The 15,579-nt window shown below is 41.2% G+C and overlaps 1 protein-coding gene across 1 annotated transcript; it reads left to right on the top strand.

Moving 5' to 3' along the window:
- Positions 1 to 4,585: 4,585 nt before the first annotated feature.
- On the top strand, positions 4,586 to 15,133 carry asrgl1 (asparaginase and isoaspartyl peptidase 1). Its single transcript, XM_079363487.1, has 7 exons — positions 4,586 to 4,628; positions 5,447 to 5,642; positions 8,228 to 8,370; positions 8,586 to 8,740; positions 11,322 to 11,443; positions 13,474 to 13,584; positions 13,720 to 15,133. Exons 2-7 carry the CDS (start codon positions 5,456 to 5,458, stop codon positions 13,932 to 13,934), a joined length of 933 nt encoding a protein of 310 aa, XP_079219613.1. The 5' UTR covers positions 4,586 to 4,628; positions 5,447 to 5,455; the 3' UTR covers positions 13,935 to 15,133.
- The last annotated feature ends 446 nt before the right edge of the window (positions 15,134 to 15,579 follow it).

Below are 15,579 nucleotides of genomic sequence, written 5' to 3'. Positions count from 1 at the left end.
CCTATCATTCAGGATAGAGGCATTAGGTATCCACCCTTTGGTCAAAATATTGTCACATCTGGCAACACAAAAAAAAGGGGGGAGAGAGGGTTACCAGGATTTTATGAATTAACCTTTTACCATCTGATAAATAACAAGAACTACAGCCTTTTGTTATTATTATATATTATTTGTGGTGGGTAAATGTGTTAAAATAAACTGATATTTGTATTATGTAAGAAATAATGTATTCAAGCTCATAGCACCATGTTGTAGTACTACATGAAACCCTTCACTGTGAGAGTGTTGCTCTCCTCCTCCTCCTCCTCCTCTTCTCTCCCACCAATTGCGTGTCAGAATGACGTGCATCCCCCTTTTTTTTTCTTCCCTCCCTCTCTCTCCCCTTCCCTCTCCCCTCCTTCCTTCTGTCCTTCCTCCGTATAACAGCAAGCTTCCACACACACACACACACACACACACACACACACACACACACACACTCACACACAGCATCTTAAACAATCCCTGAGGTTTAACATGCAGCCGTGTGCATGTTTGGCTATGGGGTGACATTTACAGTATGTCAGTGTTCAACATTATAATCATAGGCTGTGTGTGCTGGAGAGGGGTTCCCTTCCATTACTATTGAAATACAAGGATACATGACTCAGCTGACAAGTAAAAATCACTGACGACAAGATCTAGATCTGAGCGTAGAATCAGAAGGTCTTTATTGAACTCTTTATAGCCACAGATTATGAGTCGTTAACGTTTATGTGATTTGATAATAGTCAACATTTTTTACAGCTCATACTGTTTGGACCAGGACGCAAACATGCACCCACAGGTCACTACATATTGTGTGGTGAGGCAGTATACTTCTTGTGTCAGCCAAAACATTTAGACAGACACAAGTTTTCATTTTGTACTTTTTTATAAAGTGGCGATGCCTGTCAGCACCTGTGTGTCCGATCGGACTTAAAGCTGTGCCGTTGCTCTGATTTACATTTTTTCCTCTTTTCTACATCGTTTCTTGTTTTGTACTCTCAGATGTACGTCGCTTTGGAAACACGCCTCTGCTAAGTGAAATGTAGAATTGTGTTGGTGAAAATCTGGAGGGAAGTTTTCTTTAGAAGTTAAACAAACATAAACTGCAGATGATAACTAATTAGATCTTGTTAGACTAACAGTATTAAGTCATCTCCTTAAGCTTTATTTCAGTCCACAGTTTGATTATATTATCATGTCTGAATGTGAAGGGAAAAAAATTTAAACACTTATCTCCCCTGCCTTAAATCTATGACAGTAACCTTTTTAACAACATGTGACCCCCGTCCAATACGTGTCAGGAAGCACCTTTAAGCATGGGTTCCAAACACCAGTATAACCAAAGAAAAGAATAAAAAGACGAAGAAGGAGTAGAACAAGACATTTTATAGGATGTTTTAACACAGGTTTCAGAGAACTCAACTCAAATATGTTTTACCACGATGTGATTGTACAGACAATAAAGCCAAACTTCAGAAATACTGTTTTAATTCTTCTGATTAAATCATCTAATTCCTATATTTCTCTTGTTTCATAAAAAGGATTTTAGAGAAACGAATCCTCTGTGACCATCTGAAATGTACAAGTCAATAAGTAGATATTGGTCTTTTCATCCTAACTGAAGTGTTCATATTTATTCAATTTGAACTTTTATCTAAGTATGCTTGGACCGGTCGATTCATTGTAGGCTAAGAAACTGCATAAAAATCATAATAGAAGGCACTATCGGCTCCTGAAGCTGTCTTTATTTCAGCACCATAGACAGCGCTATAAGCAGCTGCACGGCTCAGAGAGGGGGAACTACACAGAGAGGAGCAGTTAGCTGCACATCCAAAGATTGCAGCATGCTGGGAGATAAGGTGAGGTAACTTTATTTGTACCCGTAGGTAGATGTGGTTGGCAGTGAGAGCCTCACAAACGACAGCACAGGGCAAAACATGATACTGTGAAAGTGACAGTTATGTAAACAAAACAACAACAACAACCCAAGTCGAGACCAAGCCCTTCATTGTCATCGTCACTGTTTTAAATCCTCCCCCCCCCAAAAAAAAAACTTTATTGTGGGAATGCAACAATGCACACATGCATGACTTGCTCAGCCGGCCTCACTCAGCCCAGAGGAGGTTCGTACTGTATGTAGGGCAGCAGTGTTAAGCTAGAAAGTCAAAGAGCTTAATCATGAAGCAAGCTAGTTAGTTAATGATAGTTTCTTTTTCTTTTCTTTTTTATATTATACTTGAAAGAAGACGTCAAATTCTCCTCTTTGACAACACATCCACCCGAGCTGGCAAAGAAGATGAAAATGTCCTCAACTTTTTAGCTTTCTGATCACACAGTGTTTCATTAAACATGTTATTATCCTGTGATACAAGACCAGCTCATGCACAGGCTTGTTTCATAGCTGATTCATTAAATTAGAAGTATTTGGCGTGTCGCCGTCATTTCTTCTCTTTCAGCGTGCTTGGACCAGTTTACACAAACCTGCACTTGTGGCCTGCACGCACATGAGCCCGGGCGTTCTCCTCCTGTACACTCACTTGTTGCTTGATTGTTATGTTGATGTGCTACTGGGTTGGCCTTGGCTGTATGGAGTAACCGAATCTAAAAGCAAAAACACTTTTTAAATCATAGTGAAAGACAAAGAAGTAAAGTCTAAGTACCCAGGGATCTTAAGCCCAGAGTCCCTGAGAAGTAATGAGACTTTTCTATGAAAGCTCTGTTGTGAAATGTTTTCATCTACACATTTATTACATTTTTATTTCATGCATTTTCTCGGTTAGCAGGAATTATGAGATATTTACTATAGTCTGTTTCATAAAGAGTTACATAGCATTTTATATGGGAAGCAGGATTTTCACACAACCCTTCATTGTCATTACATATTTAAATATTAATGTATTATTTATATTTTTTTAATTAATAATGTTGATTTGTTTATTCAGAAGAACAAAAAACTCAAAGCTTTACGATGAACTATCTGTTGACAGTAGAGATTATTTTTGTCCTGATGTTTTTGATGTCTTGTGTGAAGCACTTTGAATCGCCTCGTGCAGTATAACTAAACTTGCATAAGATTAACATTAGACTCTAAAATCCTACAATCAGCGGGTCAATATGTGCAAACATTATACTATTGTGTAATCCAAGGATGTTTAGAGTGTGTGTGTTTAGAAGCTGTTAGAACTGTGCTGGTGTTGCAATGAAAGTGGAAGCAGATAAAATGCATGCGTGGTTATGTCAGAAACAAGTGGATTCATTCAAGAGGTCACACATTAAACATCAAACAAACAGGGTTCTGCAGACATGAGGAAGCCTTCGAATCAAGGACATTACAAATACTGCGAGTATTGAAATCAGAGTCAAGAGGAAATGTTTGAAAAGAGATAATGTACTTTTAATTGAATGGAAGTGGAGCATTTAAACCCAATCCAACATGCAGGTATGTCAAAGCTACTGTGAGCAGTGTTTGATTTGGGTCTGTTCTTGCGGCCCTCTGGCAAAGCATGACCTCTTTTCTCTTTGTTGATATCGTCTGGTGGATTGTTTAAGTATAGTGCTTTCTTACAAAAAAAGATCTCACTCCGCCGTCTTGTGACAGCAGAATTAATTAAATTTACAGCGGTCACTCACAATACAATAAGACACGATATACACTATAGTTCCCTTGGGGGAATGTGTCAAAGCGCTGCCAAAAAATCAGCTGCTTCCACGAGAATCAATAAGTAGAAAAACCACATCCACATGTAAACAGAAAGATACCAACGCAGAACAACACATCTGGCACATATTGCACCAGATCTGCAAAAACACAGCATGAGCGATAAGATAACAAAGGTAAGAGAAAATAAACATGATGCTTTTGCACAGCCATATAAAACATTATCCACAGTTTTGATTGACGTGGGTACAAAATACTTTTTATAGCGGTTCAGTTTACATCCTCATGCAGTGTTAAAGTTTTATGTGATTGAATGTGTTGTAAACATGTTTACTCTGTTTAACCAAAGGCTCAATGAAGGACACAAGTTGGAAATTAGCAGTGCCATACTTTTCGCAGCACATCAATTTGGGGGCGGCAGTAGCTCAGTCTGTAGGGACTTGGGTTGGGAACCGGAGGGTCACCGGCTCAAGTCCCGGCACAGACCTAGTCCGGAAACTGGTCTGGTAGCTGGAGAGGTGCCAGTCCATTTCCTGAGCACTGCCGAGGTGCCCCTGAGCAAGGCACCGAACCCCAAAAAACTGCTCTGGAGCGCTCGCTGTGGGCAGCCCCCTCACTCTGAGACCTCTCCATTAATGCAGAGTGAAAACCGAATTTCCCCTCGTGGGATTAATAAAGTATATAAAAAATTTTAAAAAAATTCATGCTTTGTATTGAAACTATGTTTATTTGCATTGTCCCTATTAAATAAAAACATTCAAAGTCAAAGCTTTGGATACTCGATATCGTCTGCCTATAGGTGAGCCTTTTTTTTTAAAGACCACAAGACTACACATGTACAACCAGGGGTTGGCGCTAAAGCAACATTGTGGATTAGATCACAAACCCCAAAGAGAAGAAGAAGAAGGAGTCGGTCAAGCCTGAGCCTCAGACTCCACAGCAGGTACATGTAGAATTTCCTAAAAATTAATTGTAAATGAATAAAGAAACAATATCTAGGCCTGTGTTATTTGTTGTTGTATTTTCTGCCCGTCTGTGACAGTCTGCAGTAATAGTCTGTTTACTCAATATACGCCAAGGAAAACATAGAAATGCTCGTTTACAGCTGTGTTCGGACTGTCTCGACATAATCCCTAAATAAATAATTATGCTAAAACAGGGGAGCTGTTTTTCCTGTATAACACCGAACCTGCCGTACAGTAGCCTATAGGCCTATTCAACAATAAAGTCTGGTTTATGTATGCGTTCTGCTCGTAATAATTGAAGTTTTATTTTTTTTTTTTGCTGCTTGAACGTAACACCTCTTTACTATTACTCTGTGTAAAGACCATAACGGAAACAGTCCACACCCACTGGTAAAGACAGACTGGCAGAACTTTCATCCAGCATCGATAATGTCGTAATTAAATCTGATATCATGATTCTTTTATTCGAATTTATCAGTCGTATCAATCATGTTGTCTGTGGTTAGTCCTTCAAGAAAGAAAAAAAAAAGTTGTGAGTGACTCAACTCAAATCAAAGATTTTGGTTTGAGAGCAAAGTGTTGGTAAACATTGATGCGTTCAAGTGCTCCTCAGATTAAACAGAATCCGGAGTGAAGAAGTTTAGAAGAAGAAGTTTGTTTACTTTGTTTATTGTTGTGGAAATGTCATCACGCCCCAGACCATTTCTATGAAACGTCAAAGTATTATTATACTATACTTATACTAAAAGTGTCTTCGTCCTGTATGACATTTTAACTGAGCTCCTGCACCTCTCAGCTGATTGACATGTTGCCCGTTGTGGTGGTCCATGGAGGGGCGGGGCACATCCCAAAGGAGCGGGCAGAAAACTCCACGTCAGGGGTGTCTGCAGCAGCCCGAGCGGGTTACATGGTTCTCAAGAGAGGGGGGAGCAGCATGGACGCTGTGGTGGAGGCTGTGACCCAGCTGGAAAATAACCCCTCCTTCAACGCAGGTAACACGCACGCACGCACACACACACACACACACGATTATACACGTTTATTTCAGGAGGCTGCTCCTGAAATTCTCCTCACCTAGCTGTTCTCACAGCAGGAGATTATATTTTACATAGAGAGGGGTGGTTTGGGGGGTCCTGAGGCAAGACGATGTGTGTCCCCTATACCAAAGGTTCCCAAACTTTTCAGCTCGCAACCCCCAAAATAAGGTTAGCAGGACCTGGGGACCCCCTCATGCATACACTCTTTGCACCGTGCAGCAGTCACAGGATATAAACGTCACCACCCAATTCTCCGTATAATATTGGGTTGTCCGTATACTGTTGTGGAAAAGGTACAAGGAGAAACTCCAGGTGAAGTCTGCAATATGGCTGTTTGTGTTCACACATGCAGCTTCTTCTGGAAATTTTACAAACATTTTTACAAAATTTGTTTTTGTTTTCCATCTTGATTTTTTAATTTTTAATTAGGGTGGTTGCCTGAAAGGACTATTAGATACTATAAGATATTTGAGGTTTTGCGAGCAGTGGTAAGCCCATTCAAATACATTGATAGAATGTTCTGGCACTCTGGCAGATCAAAGCTGAATGTCAACCAATCAGTGAGCAGCAGGTGTTCACAGATAGAGTGATGACATCATCATTTGAGTGGGACCATAGCATTGGGACAAAGTTCTGTCTTAGCTGTTAGCTGACTACAGTTAAACAGTTTTACTGCAGTATAACTCAAACACGTACACAGACGGCAACCACCCTCACAATTTCTGCTGGAATTGTCTAGTTATTATTTGAAATTGTTTGTGAACTTCAATTAAATATAATTTTCTGCTAAATATAATTTTATACTTGTACAGGAAATAAATAATGGCAGTTGCCCATTTTCAATAATAATAAAAATGTATTTTTTTTAATGATTTTCTTTTTGCTGTCACAGCAATCTCAGTTGTAAATGAATGAACTTTTGGTGCGCCATACTTTTACAGCACTTTGCCTATTCCTGTAAAGGCAAAAACAACAAAGACCATGAATATTCAAAATAGCATATATCAGAAATGTAACAGTCTCATAATTCAGTCCACATCATGCCCCTGTTATTATTAGTACACAGCCATCTCAGAGGCTCAACTTCAAAAACTTCAATTGTTAGATGTCTAAGGAGCCCTAACATCTGAACCTTGTTTTGTCTGTTTTCAGTCTTTTTCCAAGCTGAGAAACCATCGACTGTCCAACATTTGCAGGCCCTAATGAAAAAGCCAATGATTTGTCACTGCATGCATGACTTCTATTTGGAGCTGTTATCCGTGTCACTTCTGTCAATTCAGAGGAAGGCGATAAAGATATCAGTGGCGCTTCAGTAAGAAACTCCTCTTTTCTTTTGTTTCTGACCAAATCAAGAAAAAACAAAAAAGCTCTCTGATGAAAAATAATGGATTTGTGGGATTCAAAGGGCAGCACACAGATTGTAGGAGCCTAATGTCACATTTTATGCTTCTTTGCTGAATATCTTCTCTGAAAAATATATTTCCAAAACTTCAGTTTTGGAAATATATTTGTAAATCGCGATCCTGAAGTCATTGTTGCTCGCATATAGATTGGTGTAGTTTTGAGTCCTAAAACCAGGTAGTGAGTTAGCACTTTAGCGCCATGGGTTCCTAACTCTAAAACTCAATGGGGATTTTGACTGGGTTTTTGTTTAGACGCCTGAAGTAAGGTCTGTGGTTAACACAAGCTGAAGAGATGTAAACGTTTTCGTTTTTCAGAAAAGCTCTGAGTGTTCTCGCACTCATAAAGCAAAAAATAAAGAAATGTAATGTTTCAGTCTCCCAGGGGATTCTCCCCTCCCGATAATCTTAAGGACGCCCTGATCATCATAAGATAATCTTATAAGATCATCCTGCCGTGTGTGGTGTGTTCAGACTGCTCTCGTCTGGTCGGAAGAATGTCGGGACCGCTCCGATCTCAAATCGAGGATATTCAACATGTTGGATTGTTTTGGCCCGATCTCTCATCATGTGTGGTGTTTCCGGCCTTTAGCTGTTAGCTGACTACAGTTAAACACTCTTACTGCAGTCTCACACACAAACGCATACACAGACACACACACGGCAACCACCCTCACAATTTCTGCAGCAATTGTCTAGTTTTATTTAGTATTACTCTGACTAATACTGAGCCACATTTATCAAAGAACACTTTTACAATATTAAATCTCATTACTTGTTAAAAAAAAAAAGAAGCTTTTTAATGAACTTGTTTTGAGCTGTAGCCCAGCTTGTCGACCAACATGAAATAAAGCACAACTCCTAATATATGAACTTAAAGGGATACTTCACCCATTTGCATGAAGCTGTGTATCATTAGAAACATGGTAGTAGTGTTGAATGGTCGTGAATCCAGCCCTCATTTTGCCCTGAGACGAGAAAAATATGTGATGTGATGCAATATGATGCTTTTTGCAGAAAAAAAAAAAAAAAAAAAGTATCCCTTTAAATTGCTGGATTTTTTAAAATAACTGTCACAGATAATTTTCTGATTTCTCTCCAGTGATGTAAGACTCTATCAAAGGATTCTTCATGTTTCAGGCTGTGGGTCGGTGCTGAATGTGAAGGGAGAGGTGGAGATGGATGCTTTTGTGATGGATGGGAAAACACTGGCGACTGGTGCAGTGTCGGCTGTACGCAACATAGCTAACCCAACCCAGCTAGCAAGACTGGTAATGGACAAGGTGTGTAACTTTGAACATCGGTCAATCAGTCTTTATTTGTAAAGCGGCTATTCACAACAACAGGTTTCTCAAAGACCCAACATGACTCCACTGTAAACAAACGCATGGTCATTTATAGCAAAGAACAATTCATATAGAACTCCTGAGAACTTCTCGAGACTTTCTGGAGAACCGCCTGTGAAATTTTTAAAGTTCTCTTGTGGTCTCGCTTTCAGACGAGTCATGCATGTCTCACTGCAGAGGGTGCCAAACAGTTCGCCCGCTCCATGGGTGTCCCTGAGGTGCCCATGGAGTCCCTCATCACTGAGTACTCCCGCATGCGCTGGAGGAAGAACCTAGCACCTGATGCCAACCCTGTGGAGTGCCAAATGTGAGACTTTCTTTTAAACGTGAAAGAGAAGAAAAAAAAAAGTGTGATCCATTAAGAAGTGACTCATAAAACTCAGTAATCAGTCTTATCCCAGAGCCTCTTATTTAAGAAAGTAAAGATTTAATGACAAGCTGAAGACTTTCTAGAACACACTGAACTCAAGAATCCTCCATAGCAGGAAGAGTTGTGCAGCGGTAGATACTGCAGAGGGTCGTATGGATGTTTGGACAGGTTTCTCTAAATCTGGGTCATCAGTGGAATTCCTGATTACTGCTGTGAGTCCCAACGGATTACAGCTGCGCCTGTCACAAAGGAACGAGCTCTGTGCAGATGGGTTCCCTTTAAAGAGCATATTGCAGGTTAAAAAAATTTTTTAATTAATATTTTATATAGTCTGTTAATGGCTGTAAAATAAGTAGGTTATTTTTTTAATATGTTCTACAACACATAAGTGCTCTAATTTAGAGGAGAAAGTGGCTGTTTTAGCATAGCCGTTTAGAACGTGCTTTTTTTTCAACAACGCGTCATATGACGTAACATGAGGGAGTCCCGTTCTCTGACTCTGCTTTGATTGGCTTTATGCGTCCGTGTATGAATGAATGAATGAAGCCTTTATTGCCCCTGGGGGAACTTGTCTTGCACCGAGAGCATCAAACACTTTACAAACAAACATTTAGAAGGCAGCACAAAAGAATTAAAGCACAAAAAAACAGGCTAAAACATGATTAAAGAGGAGTAATGATACGTGGTAGTGAGTGAGAACAGACAGGATGCCTCCCTGCTATAGTTTGTAACTTGAGCGGCGCACATTCAGGTGCACAGTGTAAGTGGCTTGATTATTCATAGTGTGTTTTGGTGAATTATTCTCACAACCTCAGAAACGATCGAACAGACACATTGAATATTTCGGTATCAGACACAAAAACGTTTCCTTATTAATGATTTAAATCTCTGGCTGTTTAACATAAAATATTATATACGCAGACAGAAAGCGTTTAATGATTTGATCTGCTGGAATCCTCTGTATATTCTCTAGTGTGAGCGTAATAGACACCGGACAGTCTGTTTTAATATATGTAGTCATACGATTTATTATAAATCCAACTCTGTTACAAGAGAGCGCGTGTGTGTGTGTGCGCGTGTGTGTGTGTGTGTGTGTGTGTGTGTGTGTGTGTTTGTGTGTGCGCAGTGGGAAAAGACGGAACGCGCGGTTTGGAAACAAACAGAAACACAAGCTTTACGTCGGTCCTCTATCCAATTAAAACTTTAAACTTTTTGTAGTAGCCTAATATATGTGCACGCATTAAACTGTGGAGTGTGTGCGCTGTTGTGCATGTTTGTGTGGATTACGTGCGCCGTGATCCTGCACCATACACTGTATTTTCTATAACAACGTGAGCACTGGGCTGCATGAGGAATAAACAATTAAGACATGGTGCTGCATTTGCACAGGCCGTGTAATCGGGTTCTATGTCTGTCTGTCTGTCTCTCTCTCTCTCTCTCTCTCTCGCTCTCTCTCTCGCGCGCGCACAGCGCGGCACCGTAATACGTTGTACAGATTTGCCGTTTTTACAAGCAGCTCCCATACAATGTAAAGGTGAATGATCGTCACTTGCACCTTCTACAAATAGTTTTTTAATTGATTGAATGTGATTACAAACTTTACATATGCTGATGTGAACACAGCACTCGCCCATATATGGCGAGCTGACACCTGTCACTCAGCAGGACGCCTGCTCCGGGTCTCTCCTCACACCACAGCTTCACTTCTCTCCTGAGGCCGTTATTCCTTTAATCCTGCCTGTTTCTGCTCTCTATCACATTTAACAGGTTTAGAATAATAAGCCAGTGGACCATTATATGTAAAGGAATACATGTCTTCTTCCTCTTTATTGACGGGAGTGACACTCGGATCCATGATTTTCTATGTTAAACAGACGGGGATTCAGCGGGACTCCCTTATGTTACGTCACAGCCGAATGCGGAAGTAAAAAGCAAAGACGTGCGAAAACGTACTAAAACGTCTCCAGGAGACCCTGTGGGTTATTAATTTCAGAATTTCTTTAAAAACAGTATTGTTAACGTATTTTCCTATGATTAGTTAAGTTTTGTCTTTAACCTGCAATATGCTCTTTAAAGAGGGTTTCTGATTGAACATGGTTTTTAGGTGACATGAGTTACAGGTACAAAAGGTTTGATCATTCTTCAGCTGATCACTTTGAACAGTTTTTGCTCCTGGCAGGGTCACAGCAAATGGTCGATGTGCTTCTGTTGGGTCGGGAACCGAAGTTAGTCTTGAATGTTTGCATAAAGATTTGTATTATTTTTCAGTGTCACATGTTTTGTATCGTCCGGGGTTCAAACTGCATCACTTTCAGTCAATGAATCTGATTGGTTGAAAGCAGGTTGTCAGTCCTGAGTGTAGACCAGTTCAGGACCGGTGCTCTAGACTACTCAAAAGCTGCGACATGTCACATGACTCATTGGCACAGTGATGACAGAGTCATATTATCTCATCCCCTCCACACACATTCTCACGCCTCTTAATGCAGAGCTCGTGTTTGTTTTTCTCATCGTGTAGGGGGAAGATGGGCACGGTGGGAGCCGTGGCCGTTGACAGTGAGGGAGTTGTAGCCTGTGCGACCTCCACTGGTGGGATCCTGAACAAGATGGAGGGTCGGGTCGGGGACACGCCCTGTGTAGGTCAGTCCTCAAACGCACCGCCTCAACATAAAGGTATTTGTTGGAGAGAGACAGCGAGGTCAAGATTAACCACGAGGCAGGTAAAAATCGATTCAAAGGCGTCACGGTTCACATCGGTACTCTGAAAAATGAATCACAACTTGACTTCAAGCAGGCGTTATCATGGCAGCTATGAATCGAATGGTCTTTTAAATCGGAGGGGTGGAAGCATTTTGGCTTCAAGACAGAAAATGACAGCAGTGAGAAGATAACAGCCGAGACAAAAGTGGTGTGCAAACATTGAAAGACGACGGGGAACAACACAAATAGCACGACCAACATGATGCAGCATTTAACCGACAGCACAATGAGCAGGAATCATTAAAAAAAGCCGAAGCAGCCCAGCTCGCCCAAACGAGGGCAAGAACCAAAGAGATGCACGACCTGCGTCTGTGTTTTCATGAAAACAGTGAAAGGACTCTTTTGTTTTTCAGTCATCGTGTATCTGCAGTCACGTTTTCAGGAAATAAATCATACCATAGGTGAGTGATTCGCTCCATCCCTTACAAAAACTAAAGGAGATTTGAACCTGACAAAGGTTGATTCTGCTAAACCTTTGACCTGTGTGGTTAAACTAAACCTGCTTCATGGTAACATGGTGTCACAATCTTTTCAGTTTTGCTTCATTTATTTTGTCAAAAAGGCATCACAAGTTCCCGACCAGTGTGAAGCAGTGGGACAGAGGGAGAGGAGGTGCCAGACCAGAAGTTAGACTGCTGTGATGTGAAATGATTGACTGTTAAAGAAAAGCATGGAGAGATCCTGTTAAACGCTGCTTGCACATTAACATGAATAGATGAGTGAAGAAGAGAAAAAAAAAAAAGGGACCACAAACTGAACACCGACTGAAAGTTTGTCGCAGATACAGATTTTTAGCAAAGTAAAAACACTCTTTGTTGTTTTACAAGACAGGACAATGGATCACCTGTTCATCTTTTAAAATGCTTGTTTCTTTCTTTTTTTTTTTTTTTGTTAAACGTCCAATGACACATTTCGATCCAGTCTCAGGAAGTCTGGAAATCTAAAGGTTGAAAAACGTCTGTGACACTGTGTAAGGCTGTGTAAAATCAGCTCATGTTACGGGAACAAGTGGAGTTTGTGTGTCTGCATCAACACTGACTGTATGGTCACTTTACACAGCATACTCTGTGAATGTGTTGGTGCTTGGAGCCGTCAGAAGACTGGAGAACAACTCTACAAGCTCAAGTCCATTTACCGTTGACTCACTGATTCCTGCTCATTGAATCAGAGCCACGGCTCCAGTGGCTCATTCTAATAAGCTAATGTTGCCTGAGTGATGTGCCGGCCTCCACTGTGCCGGTGTGGCAGCAGCTGAATCATCTCGGCACTGATTCGCTCTAAAGGTTTCGAGCTGTGAGTGGAGTTTGGACACTTGGACGTCTGATCTGTCCCGATCAGTCAATGAATGACTCGGCTGTCAGGAGTGGTTGCCGCCTCAGACGTCTGACGTCAACATAAAAGGCCGCAAGATAAACAGAAGAAAAGGGTTCTGATCATTTAGAGACAGAAATCCTACTTTAAGTAGGAGAGTTAGCCCACTGATGCATCACGACACAATCTGATTTCTATCAATCCTGAAGTCTGTTTCAGTGTACTGAGCTGCTCTTACGTCACTTTGACTTTATGGATCTGGAAGCAGCTCAGATCCCTTTTATACAAATTTATACTTTTACTTTAGGGGTTATACATTTTCCAGCAGTGAGCCGTCATGTCTTGAGATTTTAGAAAAGCCGTTCAGAGGAGCACAAAGAGTTGTTCATTTTTTTCAAATAGACTAACTGTAGGTCTGCTTTATGAACTGTTTGATAACGTCAGGACTCTAAGCTCAAGGAGCAGCTGTCCTTCGGTGTTTTTAATCCGAAATGAAATGATTCGATGGTTCGGCTGTCGATGCTTTTAGCTCGACTGCTTGAACTCCTGATGGTTAGATTGGAGAGATGGTGCTTCTCTTTGAATGCCACCTGTTTCAGGTTGTGGAGGTTACGCTGACAACAGCTCAGGAGCCGTGTCGACGACGGGCCACGGAGAAGCCATCATGAAGGTTGTGTTAGCACGACTCGTCCTGTTCCACATGGAGCAAGGTAACGCTCTCTCACACACACACACACACACACACACACACACACAGCATGTACATGTTGACGATAAACCCATGAAGTGAGCGCAGAGGTTTGCTGGAGTTGCTCAGTTAGCATTCCTCTCTCCTCTGTTCTCAGGTCAGTCAGCTGAGGCGGCCAGTGACTCTGCCCTGGCCTACATGAAGTCCAGAGTGGGCGGTCTTGGTGGAGTGGTGACGGTGGACCCTCAGGGTAACTGGGCTGCTCGCTTCTCCAGCCGGCAGATGGCCTGGGCTGCAGCCCAGAAGGACACGCTGCACTATGGCCTGTACACCGGAGAGCACTTCACACAGAGCGTGGACGAGCCACAATGACACGGCACACAGTTGAATGTGCACTAACGGGAAAAATCTACTGAAATCAGAATATTAGTATGCCTAATATGAATACTGGTATTGTGAATGAACAGCTGTGGTAGTGTTGATTAAATGAACAGTCACGTTCCAGGAAAGGAGCGAGAGGAGCCATTCACAGACAAATCTGTTTTATTGATCGTGTGATTGAAACATACCAAATAGCCCGACTGATTATAACTCACTGAAATGATCTTCAGAGAGGCGAGGCAGTGAGAGCACCGTAGAGTCCTCACACAGTGCAGCCGACCTCGGACACCCCCAGACTCAGAAGGCAGATATCCACTAACAAAGAATGTGCAGGTAATAAAGTCATGATAGAAAAAAAACAACAAACTCCAAACTGTTTTGGCACAACGTCTAAACACAGGCAGAAGTATCAGAAGGCGAACAATTAAAATGTTTTTAAAAAAAGCAGTAAAATGGCCTGAGGTTAAGAAGAGCCTTATCCATATCATGACGTGTTTCTGAGTAAATCAGGAGGCTGTCTGGATGTTCATGTTGTGGATGTTGAAATACGTGCTCACACACTCCTTTACTTTGTGATGAACAAAGTTTACAAGCTCACTGAGACGTGATCGTTAAAGGACCAAAATGTTTTTCTTCACATGATCTTGACTTTAAATCAACCAAGTTAAAGATAAGTTCATTTATTAGCAACAAACCTCCACATTTAAAGCGTCCCTCACACTGACACTTCAAGTAGATCTTCTAAATCTGAATATACAGCAGCTGTTGCACGTTTGAAATACAAACATCTGGCCTAATGAGCGAGTACTGACAGATTCAGGTGGATACTCCTTGATACGTAGATAGCTTTAGCAGTTTTATAAACACAGCCATGATTCTAAAACCAACCTCAGTTTAAATATGTTTGTGTGATTTACTTTAAAATAACAGAAATATCTTTCTTTTAATAAACAGCAAACAACCTGTGTGATCTGATCTGATGGTGTCATTATGAAATGCTGATGAACAGAGAATAACAAACCTGCTCACTCACAAGATCTTACTGTAATATTGTCTTTGTACTGTAAAATGAAACGCCCCCATCAATGCAACGTTGTGACCAGACACAGTTTATGTTAAACTAATGCTGTCATGATTGAAATGCTGAAGTTGCATGTTTGTTTCTTCAGGATAAATGTCTTCATCTCTGACCGCTGTGAGTTTCAGTTTTATATCTGTTTGAAGAGGGGCATTGTGTGTTAAAAAACCCTTACTGGTGTTATACCCTTTTAGAACCACCAGAGGGCGCTGTTTCAGTACAAATCAGCCCAGAAACTCACAGAGCACACACAAACTGTCTCTTCCTGGTTTTGTTTTTGGCCTTTTTGCTCAAATCCAAAGTAAAGAGAAGTTTGACTTTGGACTTAGAGTTGAAGGTCGCAAAGACATTTCAGTTCTACCAAGTCCAGTTTCCTGTGATTCAAGCTTCCAGAACCTAAGCTGACATCTAGTTTAAAATGTATCTCAGATGGGAATATTAAAAACAAATCTTTCATCAGTTCATTGGCAGGCTTGCGTACCTATGTGGTCGGTCGTTTTGAGTCTAAACACCACCGTCCCAATGACCTCTGCACTGTAATTGGACACGTGTGACCGC

Source organism: Symphodus melops (genome assembly GCF_947650265.1).
Source record: "Symphodus melops genome assembly, chromosome: 15".
NCBI classification, from domain to species: domain Eukaryota; kingdom Metazoa; phylum Chordata; class Actinopteri; order Labriformes; family Labridae; genus Symphodus; species Symphodus melops.
This window is presented reverse-complemented; position numbering and strand designations above follow the sequence as displayed.